This window comes from Macaca fascicularis, chromosome 8 (assembly GCF_037993035.2).
Source record: "Macaca fascicularis isolate 582-1 chromosome 8, T2T-MFA8v1.1".
In the NCBI taxonomy this organism is placed as follows: Eukaryota; Metazoa; Chordata; class Mammalia; order Primates; family Cercopithecidae; genus Macaca; species Macaca fascicularis.
Window position 1 is genome coordinate 63,943,863 of NC_088382.1, and position 19,451 is coordinate 63,963,313.

Consider the following 19,451-nt stretch of genomic DNA (forward strand, 5'->3'; position numbering starts at 1 on the left):
TTTAACAACAAAAAAACTTTATTGAATTACAAATTTTAAAATGGATCACTTAATTTAAAAGTGAGATTATTTTATTCTGAAACTCATTATTTCAAAAATGTACTTTATTTTTGAAATAAAACAAAATCTTCAACTATGAACTGACAAAATAGAGGTTGAGTTGGTACCGGTGGGCCAATTCTTAACTAGGACATTTAAAAATGCTGCTTTCTGTATTACAACAAAATGATATGCAATAAGAAATTGGAAAAAGGGAGCAAAGGAGAGTGCAAAGCATGTACTGAGGTCTTTCTATGCGTGCCTGACAGAATGCAGATTCAGCATAAAATGTAGACTTTGCAACAGTGGCCTTTAAAGTATGCTAGAGCAAGTATACCCTAGGGAACCTATGTGAAAACAATTTTTGTCTTACTCCAAACGAAAAAATGGTACACACTTTAACAAAAAGTAAAACTTAATTGTAAGATCTGTACTGTAAAGCTACTTGCTATAGCCTATATATTCAGTTTGTTCAACAATCTCACTCATTGACAGAAAAAGTCAGCAAATAAGACATGGGACAAAAATATTTTCTATCAATCTCCACATGAAAAGACCACAGCTTTAATGATTTATACAATCCTTAAGATTAATCCTTGGTCAGTATAGATTTCCGAATCAAAATCTAGTCATGAACTGTTTACAATAGCTATACTACACTAAGATGTTAAACATTTTCTTTCCAGTATGTCTTCCTAAGAGGGGAAAAAAATAGTGGGAAGTTTTCATCTTTGCCTATGAGGGGATTTATGAAAAGCCTTCTAAACTATAACAGTGTTCTTCTGCAAAACTAAAACACATTATAAAGTCAAACAGGTAAATTAATAGGAAAACCAAACTGATCTCAATAAAGTCTTGTTTCCAAAATCTATTAAGAACAAGTAATATACATGTACAAGAAATTACAAGAAATGATGATCACGGTTAGTTACAGATGCAAAATAATATCTAATATTCCAAGCTTGTGAACATAATAATTAAAATCAAATTCATAAGCTACCTCAAAATTATGTACACTTTAGATAAGCTGGTCAAGTATTATTTGAATACACACCATATTTGGTAAACCTAAAATTATATTACCTTTTCTCCTCCTTTAATATTTGCAGCTACATGCCAATATGAAAAAAAAAGTATTTTCATTTATGTATTAATAACAGAGAATAACAGAATTTCTACTGTGTATGTTTCACAGTGTAAAAGAAAAAAGTTAACATATATTTTCCTTTAAGAAAGAAAAAATATTGCCAAAAATTTAAGTGATATCAACTTACTTATAAAAACGGAAAAAATATGTTTTGAAACAGATACCATATAATTATTATATGGTCTCCCTACTGATCTGTAACTACAGAAGGCATTTAAAGGACGGGATGTTAGGTCAAAAACAAAGTCTAACCCAAGTTGCTTTAAAAATCTGATTTGCAGGAAAACTAGTTGCTTGGCCTAGTTTAAAGCTAATTACAAAATCCGTTTTCTTAATGGTCCAGATATTTTGCCAATTCTTCCAACTCAACAGAACTGTCAAAAAAGAAAAAATATTTTGTGAGACCTTTAAATACCAAATCAGGTTCATTCCCCATTTAATACAGCATACACTTGACCCTGCTTTTAAAAAGGATGCATTTTTGAAAAAGATGCTGTATTTTTCACACATAATAATCACCTATCTTAAGTGCCTGACTTTCCCAGCTTAGAACTACTAGGAACATATAACTAAAGAACTTGTATAAAACAATTTCAGCATTTTTATTAAATGCCTCCTTATGTTTTTAAGGTTAAAAAAAAAAATTCCAGCCGGGCGCGGTGGCTCAAGCCTGTAATCCCAGCACTTTGGGAGGCCGAGACGGGCGGATCACGAGGTCAGGAGATCGAGACCATCCTGGCTAACGTGATGAAACCCCGTCTCTACTAAAAATACAAAAAACTAGCCAGGCGAGGTGGTGGGCGCCTGTAGTCCCAGCTACTCGGGAGGCTGAGGCAGGAGAATGGCGTGAACCCGGGAGGCGGAGCTTGCAGTGAGCTGAGATCCGGCCACTGCACTTCAGCCTGGGCGACAGAGCAAGACTCCGTCTCAAAAAAAAAAAAAAAAAAAATTCCAAACTTGAACTTCTAAAATATGCCACCCTAGGCTTCAGCTTTCTATCCTAAATTGAACTTTCTTAAATTCAATTAAGTACTATGTCAAAACTTGTGTCACAAACTGCATGTATTCAAAACAAACTGCATTGCACACCTCATCACCATAATAAAAATGATCCATCAGCCAGGCACGGTGGCTCACACCTGTAATCCCAGCACTTTGGGAGGCCGAGGTGGGCAGATCATGAGGTCAGGAGATCAAGACCATCCTGGCCAACATGGTGAAACCCTGTCTCTACTAAAACACAAAAAATTAGCCAGGCATGGTGGCGTGCACCTGTAGTCCCAGCTATTCGGGAGGCTGAGGCAGGGGAATCTCTTGAACCCGGGAGGTGGAGGTTGCAGTGAGCTGAGATCACGCCACTGCACTCTAGCCTGGAAAAAGAACAAGACTCTGTCTCAAAAAAAAAAAAAAAAAAAAGATCCATCATGCAAAACAAATCCAAGAGAACAGGCCAAATTTGCTCAACAGGATTGAAAAAGGTGAATGTCCCTCTCCTAGACCAATGACAACTTCTGCAACCTGAGATGGGTAGGAAATACTGTTTCAAACCATGAAGACACTTTCAATAGCAGTAATCTTTCCAGCTCAGAACTAAATCTTTGTACGTAATAAGGGTACTGGCCGGGCATGGTGGCTCACGCCTGTAATCCCAGCACTTTAGGAGGCCAAGGCAGGCAGATCACCTGAGGTCAGGAGTTCAAGAGCAGCCTGGCCAACATGGCGAAACTCTGTCTCTACCAAAAATACAAAAATTAGCTCAGCGTGGTGGCACGTTCCTGTGATCCCAGCTACTTGGGAGGCTGAGGCAGGAGAATCGCTTGAACCTGGGAGGTGAAGGAATGAGTGAGCTGAGATAGCGCCACTGCACTCCAGCCTGGGCAACAGAGTGAGGCTCTATCTCAAAAAAATTAATGAATAAATAAAATAGGTACTGGCCCCAACCCCTTAAAGTGGAGTTGAAGAAGCCAAATGGATATCCTCAATATGGTTTGGGACTCTGGCCCAAAGGGCTTCTAGTTCACTTCTGATTTTCAGAAAATGCTTTAAGCTAAGTGAATAAATCAAAATGAGCATTAAACTGAAAAGTCTATGTAAGTATAAATGAAAAAAAAAAAAAATCTTGTACAAACTTCAGAAAAACTAATAAAAATAGCCAGCATTTTTAGAACACCAACAATTATCAGGCACACTAAACATATTATTTCTACTCTTCATCACAATCCAAAATGTGGGTAGTATTTACATTTAATACATAAGAACAATATAGTTCAGTAATGGGAAGTGGCAAGGGAGTTCAAAATCAGTTTGCATGATTCCAAAGACTAAAAGACACATAAGCCTCCCAAACTCACACCCTTAACATCCCCATCTATAATAATAATTAAAATGTTTTTAGTACTGATGTGTATTTCTGCTCCCAAATTTAAATTTTATGCTTTTGTTTCAAAAAATCACTCAAGAATGAATCATTTAAATAATATAAACTTGCCTGTGTGGGACTAATTTCAAGAGCACACAGGCAATATGAAGGCTTAGTGAAAAGTGTACAAAACGACAGCAGTGCTCATCTGTAATTTCTAAAATAAACACTGAAATCATTGGGTCTGATTTCAACAAGGGGAAAAAATTTTTCCAAAATCAAACTCTATTAAAATAAGTAATAAATACATAGAGATTTTCTGAAGTACAAGAGTCAAAACTACTTAATGAATATAGTATAAATAGGTCGGTGATATAATAATTGAGCAGTTAAGAGTCACTCCCCATTTCCTGTACCAAAACAAATAAAGGTGGTAAGGTCAAGTTAATACTCTTTTATTTCTAGTAGGGTAACAAGATAGTATATTCCATTACAAGTAGTCAGGGACTACAAGAGTACTGGATAGTGTGAGCATATCTGTATATATTTAGATATCTAGGCAGACCTATGAAAAGACCAGAAGAAATCATTCTATTATAAGTGAGTATAATATGAATCCAAGAGGGTCCATACCTTCCATCGATTTCCACATTCATTACAGACAACAAATGTTGTCATTGGTTCATCAGCACTACGGGTTTGTACCTGCAGCAAAATTAAATTAAATGTACTTTTTGCAGTACTATAAAAAAAACCCAACCCCAATAATGTTATACATAAATATATATAATATTTGATAAATATAATGGTACCACAATAAAATGAATAGAAGTCTAAAACAAGTTTAAATAAGCTAAATAATGTCAACAAAGCACACATTTCCAAACTTCATTTTCCTAAGTCCTTCTTTGTCTTTCCTGTTTAATATATGCTAGGTAAGTGGGAAAATCCTGTAAAGTCACACCTTATTTTTTTAATAAATAGCTAATAAATATTTTAAAAATTCACCAGTAAGTTATTTGGAATAAGGATCTCAAAAACAATTTCATCAGTAAGAAGCACAGAAATGAATAAAATTAAACATATGTCAATATTCTCTTACAAATTAACAAGATGTAAAAATTAAGAATATCTCAGTCTGACAAATACAACTGCAACAACCTTTCTAAAAGTTAGGCAGCATTCTCTGTAACCTAGAAACTTGTTATCTAATCTATTTCTAAGATGGCAATTAAAAACACAAAAATACAAAGGATGTTTAAAGAGTATAATTTTACAACAGCACAACACTAAAAACAAATATCCAACAGGGAAGTAATGACATAAAGTAAGAGTATATCCATTTGATTAAATATTACACAGCCAGTAAGATGCTTACAAAGGTTTTTGGTGTTTTTTTTTTTAAACAAAAGGGAGAGAACTCCAGATGTGTTTGGTTTCTTCAAGCATTTGTTCAGCAAGATTAAAAGTTAAAAATGGCACCAAACAAGAAATAATCAGTGACCAGCAATTTAAGCATATGGCAAAGGACCTGAGATTTTGGGAAATGCCAGAAAAGAATCAAAAAATCAAAATTGGCCAGGCATGGTGGCTCACGTCTGTAATTCTAGCACTTTGGGAGGCTGAGGCAGGTGGATCACTTGAGGTCAGGAGTTCGAGACCAGCCTGGCTAACACAGTGAAGCTCCGTCTCTACCAAAAATACAAAAATTAGCCGGGTGTGGTGGTGGGCACCTGATTACCCAGCTACTCGGGAGGCTGAGGCAGGAGAATAACTTGAACCAATGAGGCAGAGGCTGCAGTGAGCCGAGGTCACACCACTGCACTCCAGCCTAACGACAGAGCGAGATTCCATTTCAAAAAAAAAAGTTCAAGTTGAACTATGCTGTGGATAAGAGGGCACCACATTAACCATAGCACTACAGACGACTTGAAACATTTTTATGACCTTTCAGATTCTGATTCCAATCTTTATGATGAAGATAGCAAGCAATGAATCAAAAGAAAATATAGAAGAAAAAACTGCAGACTAAAAAAGCAATAGATTCAAAAAAATCTAGTTGAGAAAAAGAAATCAAGAAAGCTAATCAAAAGGATTCTGAAAATAAAACTGATATAGATAACTCTGAAATAATTAAAAAAATGAAAACCATGTAAATCTAAGATAGCTCCCAACATAAGTCCAAAGAAGGACAGCAAAAAATTTACACAAAAAAGTACAAAAGAGAAAAAAAACATTATTCAACATACTATCAACTCTTCTTTCAAAGAAAAATGAAGGACATTAGACTCAGGCACCTCTGCTGTGAACTCTCCCAAGATCAAGTGTTCTAAGACAAGAAGATAAATGCAACCAGTGGTTCATCAGTGCCGCAACAAGCGGCAGTGATGGTTATGAAAACTCAACAGACAGTAAAATGCTTGACAAAGATGCTCTGAAGGAAGATTTAGAAATTGTTAGTAAAACACGAAGTGATGAGGAATCTAAAAATGAAATTACAAGTGTTGGGAGAGCTTCAGGTGATGATGACAATGGAAGTGGTGATGATGAAGATGAAGAGGAGGATGACGAGAATGGTGAGGATGATGGTGAAAGTGACAGCAGCCCTAATCTTGCAAGGGGTAAAGGAAATATAGAAACTAGTTCTGCAAATGAAGATGATACGGCAGATTTGTTTCCAGAAGAAGCTAGTTTTGGGCATACTTGGAGAGAATCAGATAAACCTGCTCCTCATGCTGATGACATTACACATCAATTAGCAGTTTGCAACATGGACTTGGATAGATTAAAGGCAAAAGATTTGCTGGCTCTGTTCAATTGATTTAAACCCAAAGGAAGTGTTATATTTCCTGTAAAAATACATTCTTCAGAGTTTGGAAAGGAGAGGGTGAAGGAAGAGCAAGTCTGAGGACCAGTAGAGCTATTAAGTATTCCTGAAGATGCCCCAGAAAAGGACTGAACCTCTACAGAAAAACTGAGAGATTATTAATTCAAATGACTGAAGTACTATTATGCAGTGGTAGACTGTGATTCTCCTGAAACAGCCAGTAAAATTTATGAGGATTGTGGTGGCCTGGAATTCGAAAGTAGTTGTTCTTTCACAGATCTAATGTTTATACCAGTTGATACTACCTTTTGATGATGAGCCCAAGGACGCGGACTCAGAGGTATATTTAACAGCATATAAACCAAAATATATCACATCTGCTGCAATGGGAACATCAATGGTGGAAATCACTTGGGATGAGACTGATCATGAAAGAATTACAACACTCAACAGGAAGTTTAAAAAGGAAGAGCTTTTGGACATGGATTTTCAAGACTACTTAGCTTCCTCTAGCAAAAATGAAGAGGAGATAGAAGAGGAGCTACAAGGTGATGACCAAGTCAATGCAGAAGAAGATAGGAAAATAAGAAAAGTCAGAAGGACGATGAAAAACAAATCACTAAATATAGGCAACTCTTGCAGATTATTCAAGAAAAAGAAAAGAAAGACAAAGAAAATGATATGGAAATGGAAATGAAGTGGGTTCCAGGTCTTAAAGAAAGTGCAAAAAGATGGTCAAGAACAAATTGGAAGGAAAGGATAAACTGACGCCTTAGGAACAATTTTTAGAGAAGAAGAAAGAGAAAAAAGACAGAAAGAAAAAGAAGACTCTTGTTGAAGAGGCCAGTGAAAATTAACTTCCCTCTGATGTTGATACGAATGAGTGGTACTTTGCTAAAGAAGTTTAAAAAAATTGGTATAAAGAAACAAGCGGATAAAATCTGCAAAAGACGGCACATGTCCAGAAGAAGAAACTAAAATAGACAAAAGGCTGAAATGGCTTTCTTCATTGGATGAGGAGGAGGAAAGTTAGAAACACTTCAATTACAAGATTGTGGAGCATCAGAACCTGAACAAAAAGAAGAAAAAGCAGCTCATGAAAAAAAAGAAATTATTAGAGGATGACTTTTAGGTAAATATTAGCAATGCACGGTTTCAGGCAATGTACACTTCCCACATGTTCAATTTGCATCCCTCAGATCCCAGTTTCAAGAAAACAAAAGCTATGGAAAAAGTCCTCGAGGAGAAAGCCCAGCAAAGAGAACGGAAAAAACAAGAACTCAGGCAATAAGGAAAAAAGAGGGCCGCGCACGGTGGCTCACGCCTATAATCCCAGCACTTCGGGAGGCCAAGGTGGGTAGATCACCTGAGGTCAGGAGTTTGAGACCAGCCTGGTCAACATGGTGAAACCCCGTCTCTACTGAAAATACAAGAAAATTAGTCAGGCATGGTGGCGGGCACCTGTAATCTCAGCTACTCGGGAGGCTGAGGCAGGAGAATCATCTGAATCAGGGAGGCAGAGGTTGCAGTGAAGTCCACTGATCCTGCCTTGTCAATATTTATTAAATCTATAAAAACCAAAACAGAGCAGTTTCAAGCAAGAAAAAAAAAAAAAGTCAAATACCTAGATGTTATTTCTTTTTGAATTGAAAACATCTAAAATATACAGAAAGAGTAGCAGAAGCATTTATTGGGAACAAAGCTACCTTCAATAATATGAATAAAATCTTATTTTGAACACAGTAAAATTTTTCTTCATAAATAGTTGTTCTTAATTGTGGATGACAAATTTGTATTGTATATTCCTACAGATCAGTCATAATTAGATCAAATTACCTGAATTGTAGGGTTTATAAAATGTTTACATTTTATGAAGTTCAATTCTAACTAGTGGAAGGTTACTCTAGCTTTTGTTTTTTTTGGGGGGGGAGCGGGGGCCGGGAGGATGGAGTTTCATTCTTGTCACCCAGGCTGGACGGCAATGGCGTGATCTTGGCTCACTACAACCTCCACTTCCTGGGTTCAAGCAATTCTCCTGCCTCAGCCTCCTAAGTAGCTGGGATTACAGGCATGTGCCAACACGCCTGCCTAATTTTTTGTATTTTTAGTAGAGATGGGGGTTTCACCATGTTGGCGAGGATGGTCTCAAAATCCTGACCTCAGGTGATCCGCCTGCCTCAGCCTCCCAAAGCGTTGGGATTCCAGACTTGAGCCACCGTGCCTAGCCTACTCCAGCGTTTTAAAAGGCTGTTTACAATTCTATGTGAAAATAGAGCAGTATCTACTCTTAAGTTTGTTTAAAGGTTAGGGATAATTTGAAATATATATATATATAAAATACGTTAACTTCTCTGGGAGCGGGAGGCAGATTTAAATAGCTATTAAAATAATTTATTTTTCGCTGGCCGGGAGCGGTGGCTCACGCCTGTAATCCCAGCACTTTGGGAGGCCGAGGCAGGTGGATCACAAGCTCAGGAGATCAAGACCATCCTGGTTAACACGGTGAAACCCTGTCTCTACAAAAAATGTAAAAAATTAGCTGGGTGCGGTGGCGGGCACCTATAGTCCCAGCTACTTGGGAGGCTGAGGCAGGAGAATGGTGTGAACCTGAGAGGCGAAGCTTGCAGTGAGCCGAGATCACGCCATGGCACTCCAACCTGGGTGACAGAGCAAGACTCTGTCTCAAAAAATAAAATAAAATAAAATAAAAATAATTTATTTTTTTAGCCATAAAGGATGGAAGTCAAGAACTTTTTATCATGTTAAGTATAGTTTATGAAATTAATTTGTAAATAAAAGAGCAAAGTATTTTTAATTTTTGTATAGCATTGACTTATTTCATTTTATACATCTCAAATAAACTATTATCTGGAAAATTTTTTAAAAAGAGGAAAATGCGGCCAGGCGCAGTGGCTCACGCCTGTAATCCCAGCACTTTGGGAGGCCAAGGCAGGTGGATCACGAGCTCAGGAGATCAAGACCATCCTGGCTAACATGGTGAAACCCTGTCTCTACAAAAAATGTACAAAATTAACCGGGTGTGATGGCAGGCGCCTGTAGTCCCAGCTATTTGGGAGGCTGAAGCAGGGGAATGGTGTGAACCCGGGAGGCAGAGCTTGCAGTGAGCCGAGATCGTGCCACCACACTCCAACCTGGGTGACAGAGCAAGACTCCGTCTGAAAAAATAAAATAAAATAATAATAATTTATTTTTTTAGCCATAAAGGATGGAAGTCAAGAACTTTTTATCATGTTAAGTATAGTTTGTTTATGAAATTAATTTGTAAACAAAAGAGCAAAATATTTTTATTAATTTTTGTATAGCATTGATTTTTTATACATCTCAAATAAACTATTATCTGGAAAAATTTTTTAAAAGAGGAAAATGCGGCCAGGCGCAGTGGCTCAGGCCTGTAATCCCAGCAATTTGGGAGACCGAGGCGGGTGGATCACAAGGTCAGGAGATCAAGACCACGGTGAAACCCCATCTCTACTAAAAATACAAAAAATTAGCCGGGCGTGGAGGCAGGCGCCTGTAGTCCCAGCTACTCAGGAGGCTGAGGCAGGAGAATGGCGTGACCCCAGGAGGCGGAGCTTGCAGTGAGCCGAGATCGCGCCACTGCACTCCAGCCTGGGGGACAGAGCCAGACTCCATCTCAAAAAAAAAAAAAAAAAAAAAAGAGGAAAATGCTTACATTATTATTATGGTAGCTAAATTAAAAGAAGAGCAAAAAATGGTTTTTACAGTATTTAATTCCAACTATACATAGAAAAAAATTCAAAATGTGGTATGAACATACAGTGGAATATTATTCAGCCGTAAAAAGTAGGGAAAGTCTGACATATACCACAACACAGATAAATCTTGCAGATACTATGCTAAGTGAAATAGGTCAGTCACAATAAGACAAACATTCTATGATTCTACTCATATGAAGTACTTGGTATAGTCAAATTGTGAGAGACAGAGAGCAGAATGGTGGTTGTTGGGCTGGGGGAGAGGGGAATAGGGAGTTACTGTTTAATGGGTAAAGAGTTTCACTTTTGCAAGAGGAAAAGCATTCTGGGGACTGGATGTACAGCACTGTGAATGCTCTACTACTGAACAGTACACTTAACTGGTTAAGATGGGAAATTTTAGGTTTTATATATATATAAATTATATAAATATATATTATATAATTTTATAATATATATTATATAAATATATATAAAATATATATATATTCTACCACAACTACTTTTGTTTAAACTTAAAAAGAGAACTCAGCAAGAAAAAAGCTAATATGATTTTTAAAAACTTAATCTATACAAGATTATAAATTTCTGAAGTTCTAAACTGAAGAGAATTACCAGAACCAAAGGTCTCAAAAACAGAAAGGTTATTTCTCTGAATGAAGATGACAAAGCATTATTAAAGTTAAATGCTATTCTTAAGTTTAAGTTGTGGCAAGAACCTAAATACTAACAATGCTGCATTTAGAATAAGGTTTATTGAAATTCCATATGAGATGATAAAATCCCAGTTTATCACCACTTCAAAGATCAAAGGTTCATGACACCAGTAAACTATTAACATGCCTTCCAACTCAAAGGACAAAGCAGCACTATCCTCAGAACAGCAGCGTTCTGCTCACTTAAGGCCTTCAGATGAAATGGTTTGAAAACTCTGCTATACTTTCCATATACTTAATTCTGATATCCAGGGCCCCAAAAGTGGACATGAGGAATCTTTTGCTCTCTGGGAAAAATTTTAATCTCCTGTTGGGTACACAGTAATCAAGAGTTACACTTATTTCTTTTACATCTGTTATTTCCATGAGAACTTTGAGAGTTCTCTATCTGAAGAGAACACTTTGTGATTCTAAGAAAATCATACTGGCTTCAACTTTAGGCTGGGTTCTTTCTGCTAAAAGAAACAAACTTGGTATTTACATTTTTTGTCTTAGCTATTTATAACTCGATTACGTAAGTATATCACTTCTATTGTTTACATTTTAAAGAAGCTTTAACTTTTAAATAACTTTCTATTTATACTTAATACTTAATACATGGCATTTTTAGGGTACAATTTGTATTGTTAAGATATTTCTACCTGACTAAAAGAAAATAGAGCAATTCAAACTCAGAATTTTCTGAGACCACTTTTATCAGTGCTGATGCATTTTAGTAGCAATCAGTAGTAAAACTGCTACAAAACGAAACATGGAAATACACAACTGTGACTTAATGAGACTCAAACAGGTAAAGGACTTCGGACTGGTTAAATGAAGTATATCTGAAAATGGAGACTATATGTCTGTAAATAGTAGAAAAGAGGCAGAAGCTCATATAACATTCTACCATATGTGTTTAGAAAAAGGAAAACAAAGGCCGGGCGTGATCACTCACACCTGTAATCCCAGTACTTTGGGAGGCCGAGGCGGGCGGATCACAAGGTCAGGAGATCGAGACCATCCTGGCTAACATGGTGAAACCCCATCTCTACTAAAAATACAAAAAAATTAGCCGGGGCTTGTGGTGGGCGCCTGTGGTCCCAGCTACTCGGGAGGCTGAGACAGGAGAATGGTGCGAACCCAGGAGGCGGAGTTTGCAGTGAGCAGAGATGGTGCCACTGCACTCCAGCCTGGGCAATAGAGCGAGACTCCGTCTCAAAAAAAAAAAAAAAGAAAAAGGAAAACAAAAATATTTTCATGTATACACATAAAATACCTAGAAAGTTTCACAACGAACTAGTAACCTTGCTTTACTTCCAGGGAGGGAGAACAAGGTGGCCACAGGCAAAAGTGGGAAGGGAATTTTCTACTCATAACCTTTTGTACCTTTTGAATTTTTAACCACAAAAATAACTACCAACAAAATTTGTTTTACGGCCCCTTTAGAGTTTAGTGATGTTATTTTTAAAGTGCTTACTGTTCTATCAGTGAAAAAAATCAATTCCCCAAATCTACTGTCTGAAACAGATTTTCTAAATATTATCTCCCTTAAGGAGACAATCTTGAGCTTACAGCAGATGATATAGCACAAAAACCTATTTGGCAAATGAAATTAAGACAGTGATAAAAACAATTTTCTCATATGCACATGCAACCAAAATAACTATAGCATAGTTTTCAGTTGTTGAAGAATAAAAAGGCTAGTCATATCAGACATAAATATAAGTTATCAATATTACAAAAAAGGAACAAATTATCCAGAAGCCAGTTAAGTCTAAAGTACCCATAAGCCATGTGGAGGAGAGTGAAGAACTTTCCTTATACAGTCCTGCAAAATAAAAAGGATTATGGCCAATTTACCTAGTAACTAATACAACTGCTTATGAACTTTTAAAAAAGAACAAGGTCATTTTATTAATTCCTATATTTTATAAATTTTATTTGACACAGTTTTCACAGTAGCTATTTCCATGACAGTACAGATATATCAAGTTGGTTTTAGTTAACTAGAATCAGTATTAAGAAAGCATTCTGGCCAGGCACAGAGGCTCAAGCCTGTATTCCCAGTACTTTGGGAGGCCGAGGTGAGAGGATCACTTGAGTCTGGAAATTTGGGATCAGCCTGGCCAACACAGCAAGACCCCATCTCCACAAAAAATAATAATAATAATAATGTTTTTAAAAGAAATCACTCTCATACTTAAGAAAGAAATCTTATCTCCTCTTCAACTAGTCCCCAGTTACCCTTTCCATGGTTTTGCTTTCCATGGTTTCAGTTATCTGTGGTCTGAAAATATTAAATGAAAAATTCCAGAAATAAATAACTCATCAGTTTTAAACTGCGCGTTGTTCTGAGTAGCATGAAGAGAGCCTGTACCATCCTACTCTGTCTCATTTGGACTATGGATCATCCCTTTGTCCAGTGTATGTCACTATAATGCTACCTACCCATTACCCACCCACATAATCAGGGCTCGATGAGGCAGGACCACCTGAAGCAGATGAGCCTCCTTCTGATGGATTATCAGAAGGTGAATAGCAGCCTAACACTTAGGTCACAATGCCTACATCATTCACTTTGCCTCATCTCATCAAATGAACAGGGGTGAGTACAGTGCAAGACACTGTGAGAGACAGAAAGACTACACTCATATTTCTTTCATAACAGTATCTTGTTATAATTATTCAATTTGATTAACAGTTATTATTGTTCATCTCTTCCTAGGCCTAATTTATAAATAAAACTTACCAGTACGTATGTATAGGAAAAAACACGGTATACATAGGGTTAGGTACTATCTGTGGTTTCAGGCATCCACCTGGGGTCTTAGAACATATCCCTCCATGGATAAGTGAGGGACTACCATACTGGTAACTATCTTTGCTATTTATTTTAAAACAGGAGCTGCAAGCATTTTTATATAAAAATAAGAATCTATAAACAATCACAAACCTGTGTGTAAGTGCAATTCTTCTTTTTACATTTGCCACATGTGAACAAGTCAGTCTGGGTCCCACCAGTCTTGGCCATCTGATGCTCTCTGATGGCTTCTTTGGTCAAGTTTTTCCGCATCTCTTTCAGCTCATCACTAGCCATTTCCTATTAGGTAGGGGGCAATACCACTCAGTTATAGACACCTTCTATACATATCCTGAATGATATTTTGATCAATTAGCCTAATCATAATAATAAACCACATATCAACCTTTAAAGTTTTAAAAGCATTAAATTAATATTTTTCCTCCCAGGGCTTGTAAAAGTTTAATTCCTTTTAAAAATTTCTTCAAATACTTAAAAGTTTACATGTGAAAATTGGACTTAAGTACTGTTTAAAGGCTACTGAAACCACCTTTGCAAAGATTATGATAGTGAGAGAAATCGAACATGGCTGACTCCATCTTGCTTCTAGTGTCACAGGCTGGCTGTCTTCCCTCTTTCCTGGGCACAGGCCAAGCTAACCATGGGAGGAATTTATAGTTTAACTTTGATGCAAAGATGGTAACGGTCCTTCCCTAAAACCAATGCCTCTTCGTTCAGAGCCTGAGATCACCTTTGCAAGACTAATGAAAGGCCAGAGGATTAGGATTATGGGAGCAGCCTGAACTCTACTAAAATGTAGACATAGTTTCTATAATCCCTCACTGCTTAGGAGTCATGTGGCCAGAGGGCACAAAGTGTGTGACTTCCTCGATTGCTCCTACAGGTAACATTGTTATTGTAGAACCTGAGATTGGTTTTTTTGAGATGTTTTTCAGACTGAGCCCTCCAGAACTCAGGCTCCTAACCCAGAGATACAGAAGGACCAGTTCCCACATCCCAGTGATTACATCCCCAACCAATCAGCAGCACTCATTCCCTAGTCATAGGAATAGTCTCCACCAACCTATCCTTGTAAAACCCTAACCTCCCAGTCTTCAGGGAGACTAATTTGAGTAATAACTTCGTCTTCTGCATGGCCAGTCTCGTGTTAATAAAACTCTTTCTTAACCGCAATAGTGCAGTCTCAGTGAACTGGTTTTGTGTGTGTAGTGGGCAGGAAGAAGCTGTTGTGATTACACTATGAACAATGTAAACCTACAACGAGTACCTCTAGTATCCAGATTATAGTCTTTAATACCATTGCCTACACCCCATCCCCAAAAGAAGTCAGGGATCTCTGGAGCAATGTCTGATTCCAGTTTTGAGGCAAGAAATGTACAGAATATGCCAGGGTCATCTTCTTGTGCCAGTTTTTACTAGCTAGTTTTACTAGCCAGTTTTTACTAGCTAGTCATACTTTGCTTTATCTTGCTTTGCGCTATTGTCCTTCATTTTACTGCACTTTGCAGTTACTGCATTTTTTACAAATTGAAGGTCTGCAGCAATGCTGTGTTGAGCAAGTCTATTGGTGCTGTTTTTCCAAAAGCATGTGCTCGCTCCATGTCTCTGTGTCACATTTTGGTAATCCTCACAATATTCCAAGCATTTTCACTATTATTGTATCTGTTAGGTGATCTGTGATGAGTAATTTCTCATGTTACTATCGTTTTGGGGGCACCACTAATTTTGACCACATAGACAGTAAACTCGACAAATGTTGTGCGTGTTCTGACTGCTCCACTCTTTCCCCGTCTCTCTTCCTCTCCCTGGGCCTCCCTACTCCCTGAGACACACCAATATTGAAATTAGGCCAATTAATAACCCTACAATGGCCTCTAAGTATTCAAGGACAAGGAAGAGTCAACATGTCTCTCGCTTTAAATCAAAACCTAGAAATAAGGCTATGTTTAGTGAGGAAGGCATGTGGAAAGCTGGGATAAGCCAAAAGCTAGGCCTCTTACATCAGTTAGCCAAGTTGTGAATGCAAAGGAAAATTTCTTGGAGGAAATTAAAAGTGCTACTCCAGTGAACACATGGATAATGATCAAAATAGCCTTATTGCTGATATGAAAACATTTTAGCGGCCTAGACAGAAGACCAAACCAGCCACAACATTCCCTTAAGCCAAAGCCTAATCCAGAATAAGGCCTTAACTCTTTAATGCTGAGAGAGAGAAGGAAGCTGCAGAAGAAAAGTCAAGAGGCTACCAGAAGCTGGTTCATGAGGTTTAAGGCAAGAAGCCGTCTCCATAACACAGTACAAAATGCAAGGTGAAGCAGCAAGTGCTGATGGAGAAGCTGTGGCAAGTTATCCAAAATACCTAGCTAAGATCATTGATGAAAGTAGCTATTCTAAACAACAGATCATCAATGTTGATGAATATTGGAAGAGAGTGACATCTAGGACTTTCACAGCTAAAGAGAAGAAGTCAATGCCTGGCTTCAATGCCTCAAAGGACTTTGAATGACTCTCTTATTAGCGGCTAAGGCATCTGGTGACTTCAAGCTGAAGCCAATGCTCATTTACCATTTAAAAAATCTTAGGGCCCTTAAGAATTATGCTACATCTACTCTGTGTTCTATAAATGAAACTACAAAGCCTGAATTACAGCACATCTATTTACAGCATGATTTACTGAATATTCTAACCCCACTATTGAGACCTACTGCTCAGAAAAAAGATTTCTTTCAAAATATTCCTACTCATTGACAATGCACGTAGTCATCAATATACCTAGTCATCCAATAGATCTGATGGAGACATCCAAGAAGATTAATGTTATTTTCATGCCTGCTAACAACAACATTCATTCTGCAGTTCATGGATCAGGAGTAATTCTGACTTACTTTTTTTTTTGAGATAGGGTTTCACTCTGTCGCCCACGCTGGAATGCAGTGGCGCAAACTCAGCTTACTGAAACCTCCACCTCTCAGCCTCAAGTGATCCTCCCAACTCAGCCTCCTGAAGTAGCTGGGATTACAGGAATGCACCACACCATGCCCAGCTAATTTTTCTTTTTTTTTTTTTTTTTTTGTAGAGATGGGAATTTGCTGTTGCCTAGGCTGGTCTCCACCTCCTGGGCTCAAGTGATCTGCCCATCTCGGCTTCCCAAACTGCTCAGATTACAGGTGTGAGCCACCATGCCCAACTGACTTTCAAGTTTTATTTATTTCAGAAATACTTTCTGTAAGGCTGCAGTTCCTACAAAAAGTAATTCCTCAGATAGATCTGAATAAAGTAAACTGAAAACCTTTTGGAAAGGATTAACCATCCTAGATGCCATTAGGAACATTAGTGATTCATTGAGAAGAGGTCAATATATCAACATTTAGAGGAGTTTGAAAAAAGTTGACTCCAATCATCATGGATGACTTTGAGGGCTTTGACTTCACCGAAGAAAGTAATCACAGAGGGGCCAGGTGCAGTGGCTCATGCTTGTAATCCCAGAACTTTAGAAGGCCGAGGCGGGTGGATGACCTGAGGTCAGGAGTTTGAGACCAGCCTGGCCAACATGGTGAAACCCTATCTCTACTAAAAATACAAAAATTAGCTCGGCATGGTGGCGGGAGCCTGTAATCCCAGTTAGGAGACTAAGGCAGGAGAATCGTTTGAAGCCAGGAGGCGGAGGTTGCAGTGAGCAGAGATCACACCACTGCACTCCAGGCTGGGCGACAACAGTGAAACTCCGTCCCCCACCACCAAAAAAAAAAGTAACCACAAATGTAGTGGAGAAAGCATGGGAAGGAAAATTAGAAGTGGAGCTTCAAGATGTGACTGAGTTGCTTCAATCTCATAATAAAAGCTGAACAGATGAGATGCTTCTTGTGGATGAGCAAAAAGTGATTTCTTGAGATGGAACCTATTCCTGGTGAAGATGCTGTGAACATTGTTGAAATGACAGCAAAGGATTTAGAATAGTACATCAACTTAGTTGATAAGGCGGCAGCAGCATGTGACAGCACTGACTCCAATTTTGAAAGAACATCTACTATGCATAAATGTTATTAAACAGCATCGCAAGCTACCAAGAAATATTTCATGAATATTTGTTCCATCAATGCAGCAAACCTCATTGTTGTCTTATTTTACAAAATTACCACAGTCACCTCAACCTTCAATAACCACTACCCTAATCAGTCAGCAGCCGTCAACATCCAGACAATTCCCTTTTCCAGCAAAAATAGTACAACTTGCTGAAGACTCAGATGATCATGAGCAATTTTTAGCCAGGTGTACACTGTTTTATTAGGTGTAATGCTATTGCACATTTAACAGATTATAGTATAAGCATAACTTTTATATGTACTGGAAAGTCAAACAATTAGTGTGACTCTTGTGTGTCACTTTATTGCAATATTCATTTTATTGCAGCAGTCCAATCCAAACTTGCAACATATCTGAGGTATGTTCATGTACAGAAGAAAAATTCACTCTCTTGAATGTTTACTAAAACAGTGAAATTGTAGATACAATATAGCTAATATCTATGAACAACCACGTCTATAAATAGCAAGCTACAAATTTCATTTTTTCTATAATTCCCTATTAAAATTTAAGAAATAATCAATAGGATGGGCACAGTGGCTGAAGCCTGCAATCCTAGCACTCTGGGAGGCTGAAGCAGAAGAACTGCTTGAACCCGGGAGGCGGAGGTTGCAGTAGCCATTGCATCCCAGCCCGGGCAACAAGGCAAAATTCCATCTCAAATAAAAAAAAAAAGGAAATAATATGATGTAACCAATTTTATAGTGTTTAACCATGAAAAAAGGTTAGCACTTACAAAGTTTACTTGCAATTAGAGATTCAACTCTCTGGCTCTACATGAATTCATAAAAAGTAAAACAATTGGCAGCCAGCCGTGGTGGCTCACGCCTGTAATCTAGCACTTTGGGAGGCTGAGGCGGGCAGATCACCTGGAGGTCGGGAGTTCGAGACCAGCCTGACCAACATGAAGAAACCCCGTCTCTATGAAAAATTAAAAAATTAGCTGGGCGTGGTGGTGCATGCCTGTAATCCCATCCACTCGGGAGGCTGAGGCAGGAGAATCGCTTGAACCCAGGAGGCAGAGGTTGCGGTGAGCCAAGATCGTGCCATTGCACTCCAGCCTGGGCAACAAGAGCGAAACTCAGTCTCAAAGAAACAAAAAGTAAAACACGTTTGTTTTTAGACAATAATTTAACGTAATCACATTAAAAGCATGGAAACAGCTGGAGAAGGAGCAAAGTACTGACAAAAGATATAATCACCTTAAGTATTTGTCTAGTATATATCAGAATAACTAACAGAAATTTATTACATATGCAATATTTATATAGTAGTCTGTGATGGTAATAGGCTTTACACTTCACAACAGAGAATCACATTATAGAAACCTCAGATTCATACATACTCACCTCTGCTGTCATTCTAGCAAATAAGTCAGGAGGAATATTCCCACAGAGGACATTTTTCCTTAAATTTGGATTTTTTGCATCTTTAAGATTTGATATCCTACTTCGTACTCTATTTTTGTATTTCATGTCTGTATTCCTTATTTCTTGATATATAGGTACCAGGCCGTTAAGGAAAAAAGGTAAAATTATAAAAACAAGATCACTTTTTTTTCCTATTCTGCCAAAATAAGAATTCCTGAGGCTGGGCACAGTGGCTCATGCCTCTAATCCCAGAACTTTGGGAGGCCAAGGCTGGTGGATCACGAGGTCAGGAGATTGGTACCATCCTGGCTAACATGATGAAACCCCGTCTCTACTAAAAATACAAAAAAATTAGCTGGGCGTAGTGGCA

The 19,451-nt window shown here is 37.9% G+C and overlaps 1 protein-coding gene and 1 pseudogene across 3 annotated transcripts in view; one reads left to right on the top strand and one right to left on the bottom strand.

The window, feature by feature from the left end:
* TCEA1 (transcription elongation factor A1) overlaps positions 1-19,451 on the bottom strand; it is a 58,761-nt gene continuing 39,310 nt past the window's right edge. For 2 of the 3 annotated variants that reach the window (XM_005563319.5, XM_005563317.5), the window contains 4 exons: positions 19,061-19,215; positions 13,761-13,907; positions 4,179-4,250; positions 1-1,560 (listed from right to left, as the gene is read on the bottom strand). In XM_005563319.5, the coding sequence (XP_005563376.1) occupies positions 1,552-1,560; positions 4,179-4,250; positions 13,761-13,907; positions 19,061-19,215 (383 nt within the window). In that variant the 3' untranslated portion in view covers positions 1-1,551. Of the gene's footprint in view, positions 1,561-4,178; positions 4,251-12,566; positions 12,636-13,760; positions 13,908-19,060; positions 19,216-19,451 lie in introns of those variants that run through there. The other variant, XM_065519223.2, reaches the window with a different exon arrangement.
* LOC102140713 (ESF1 homolog pseudogene) lies at positions 5,411-7,663 on the top strand (annotated as a pseudogene).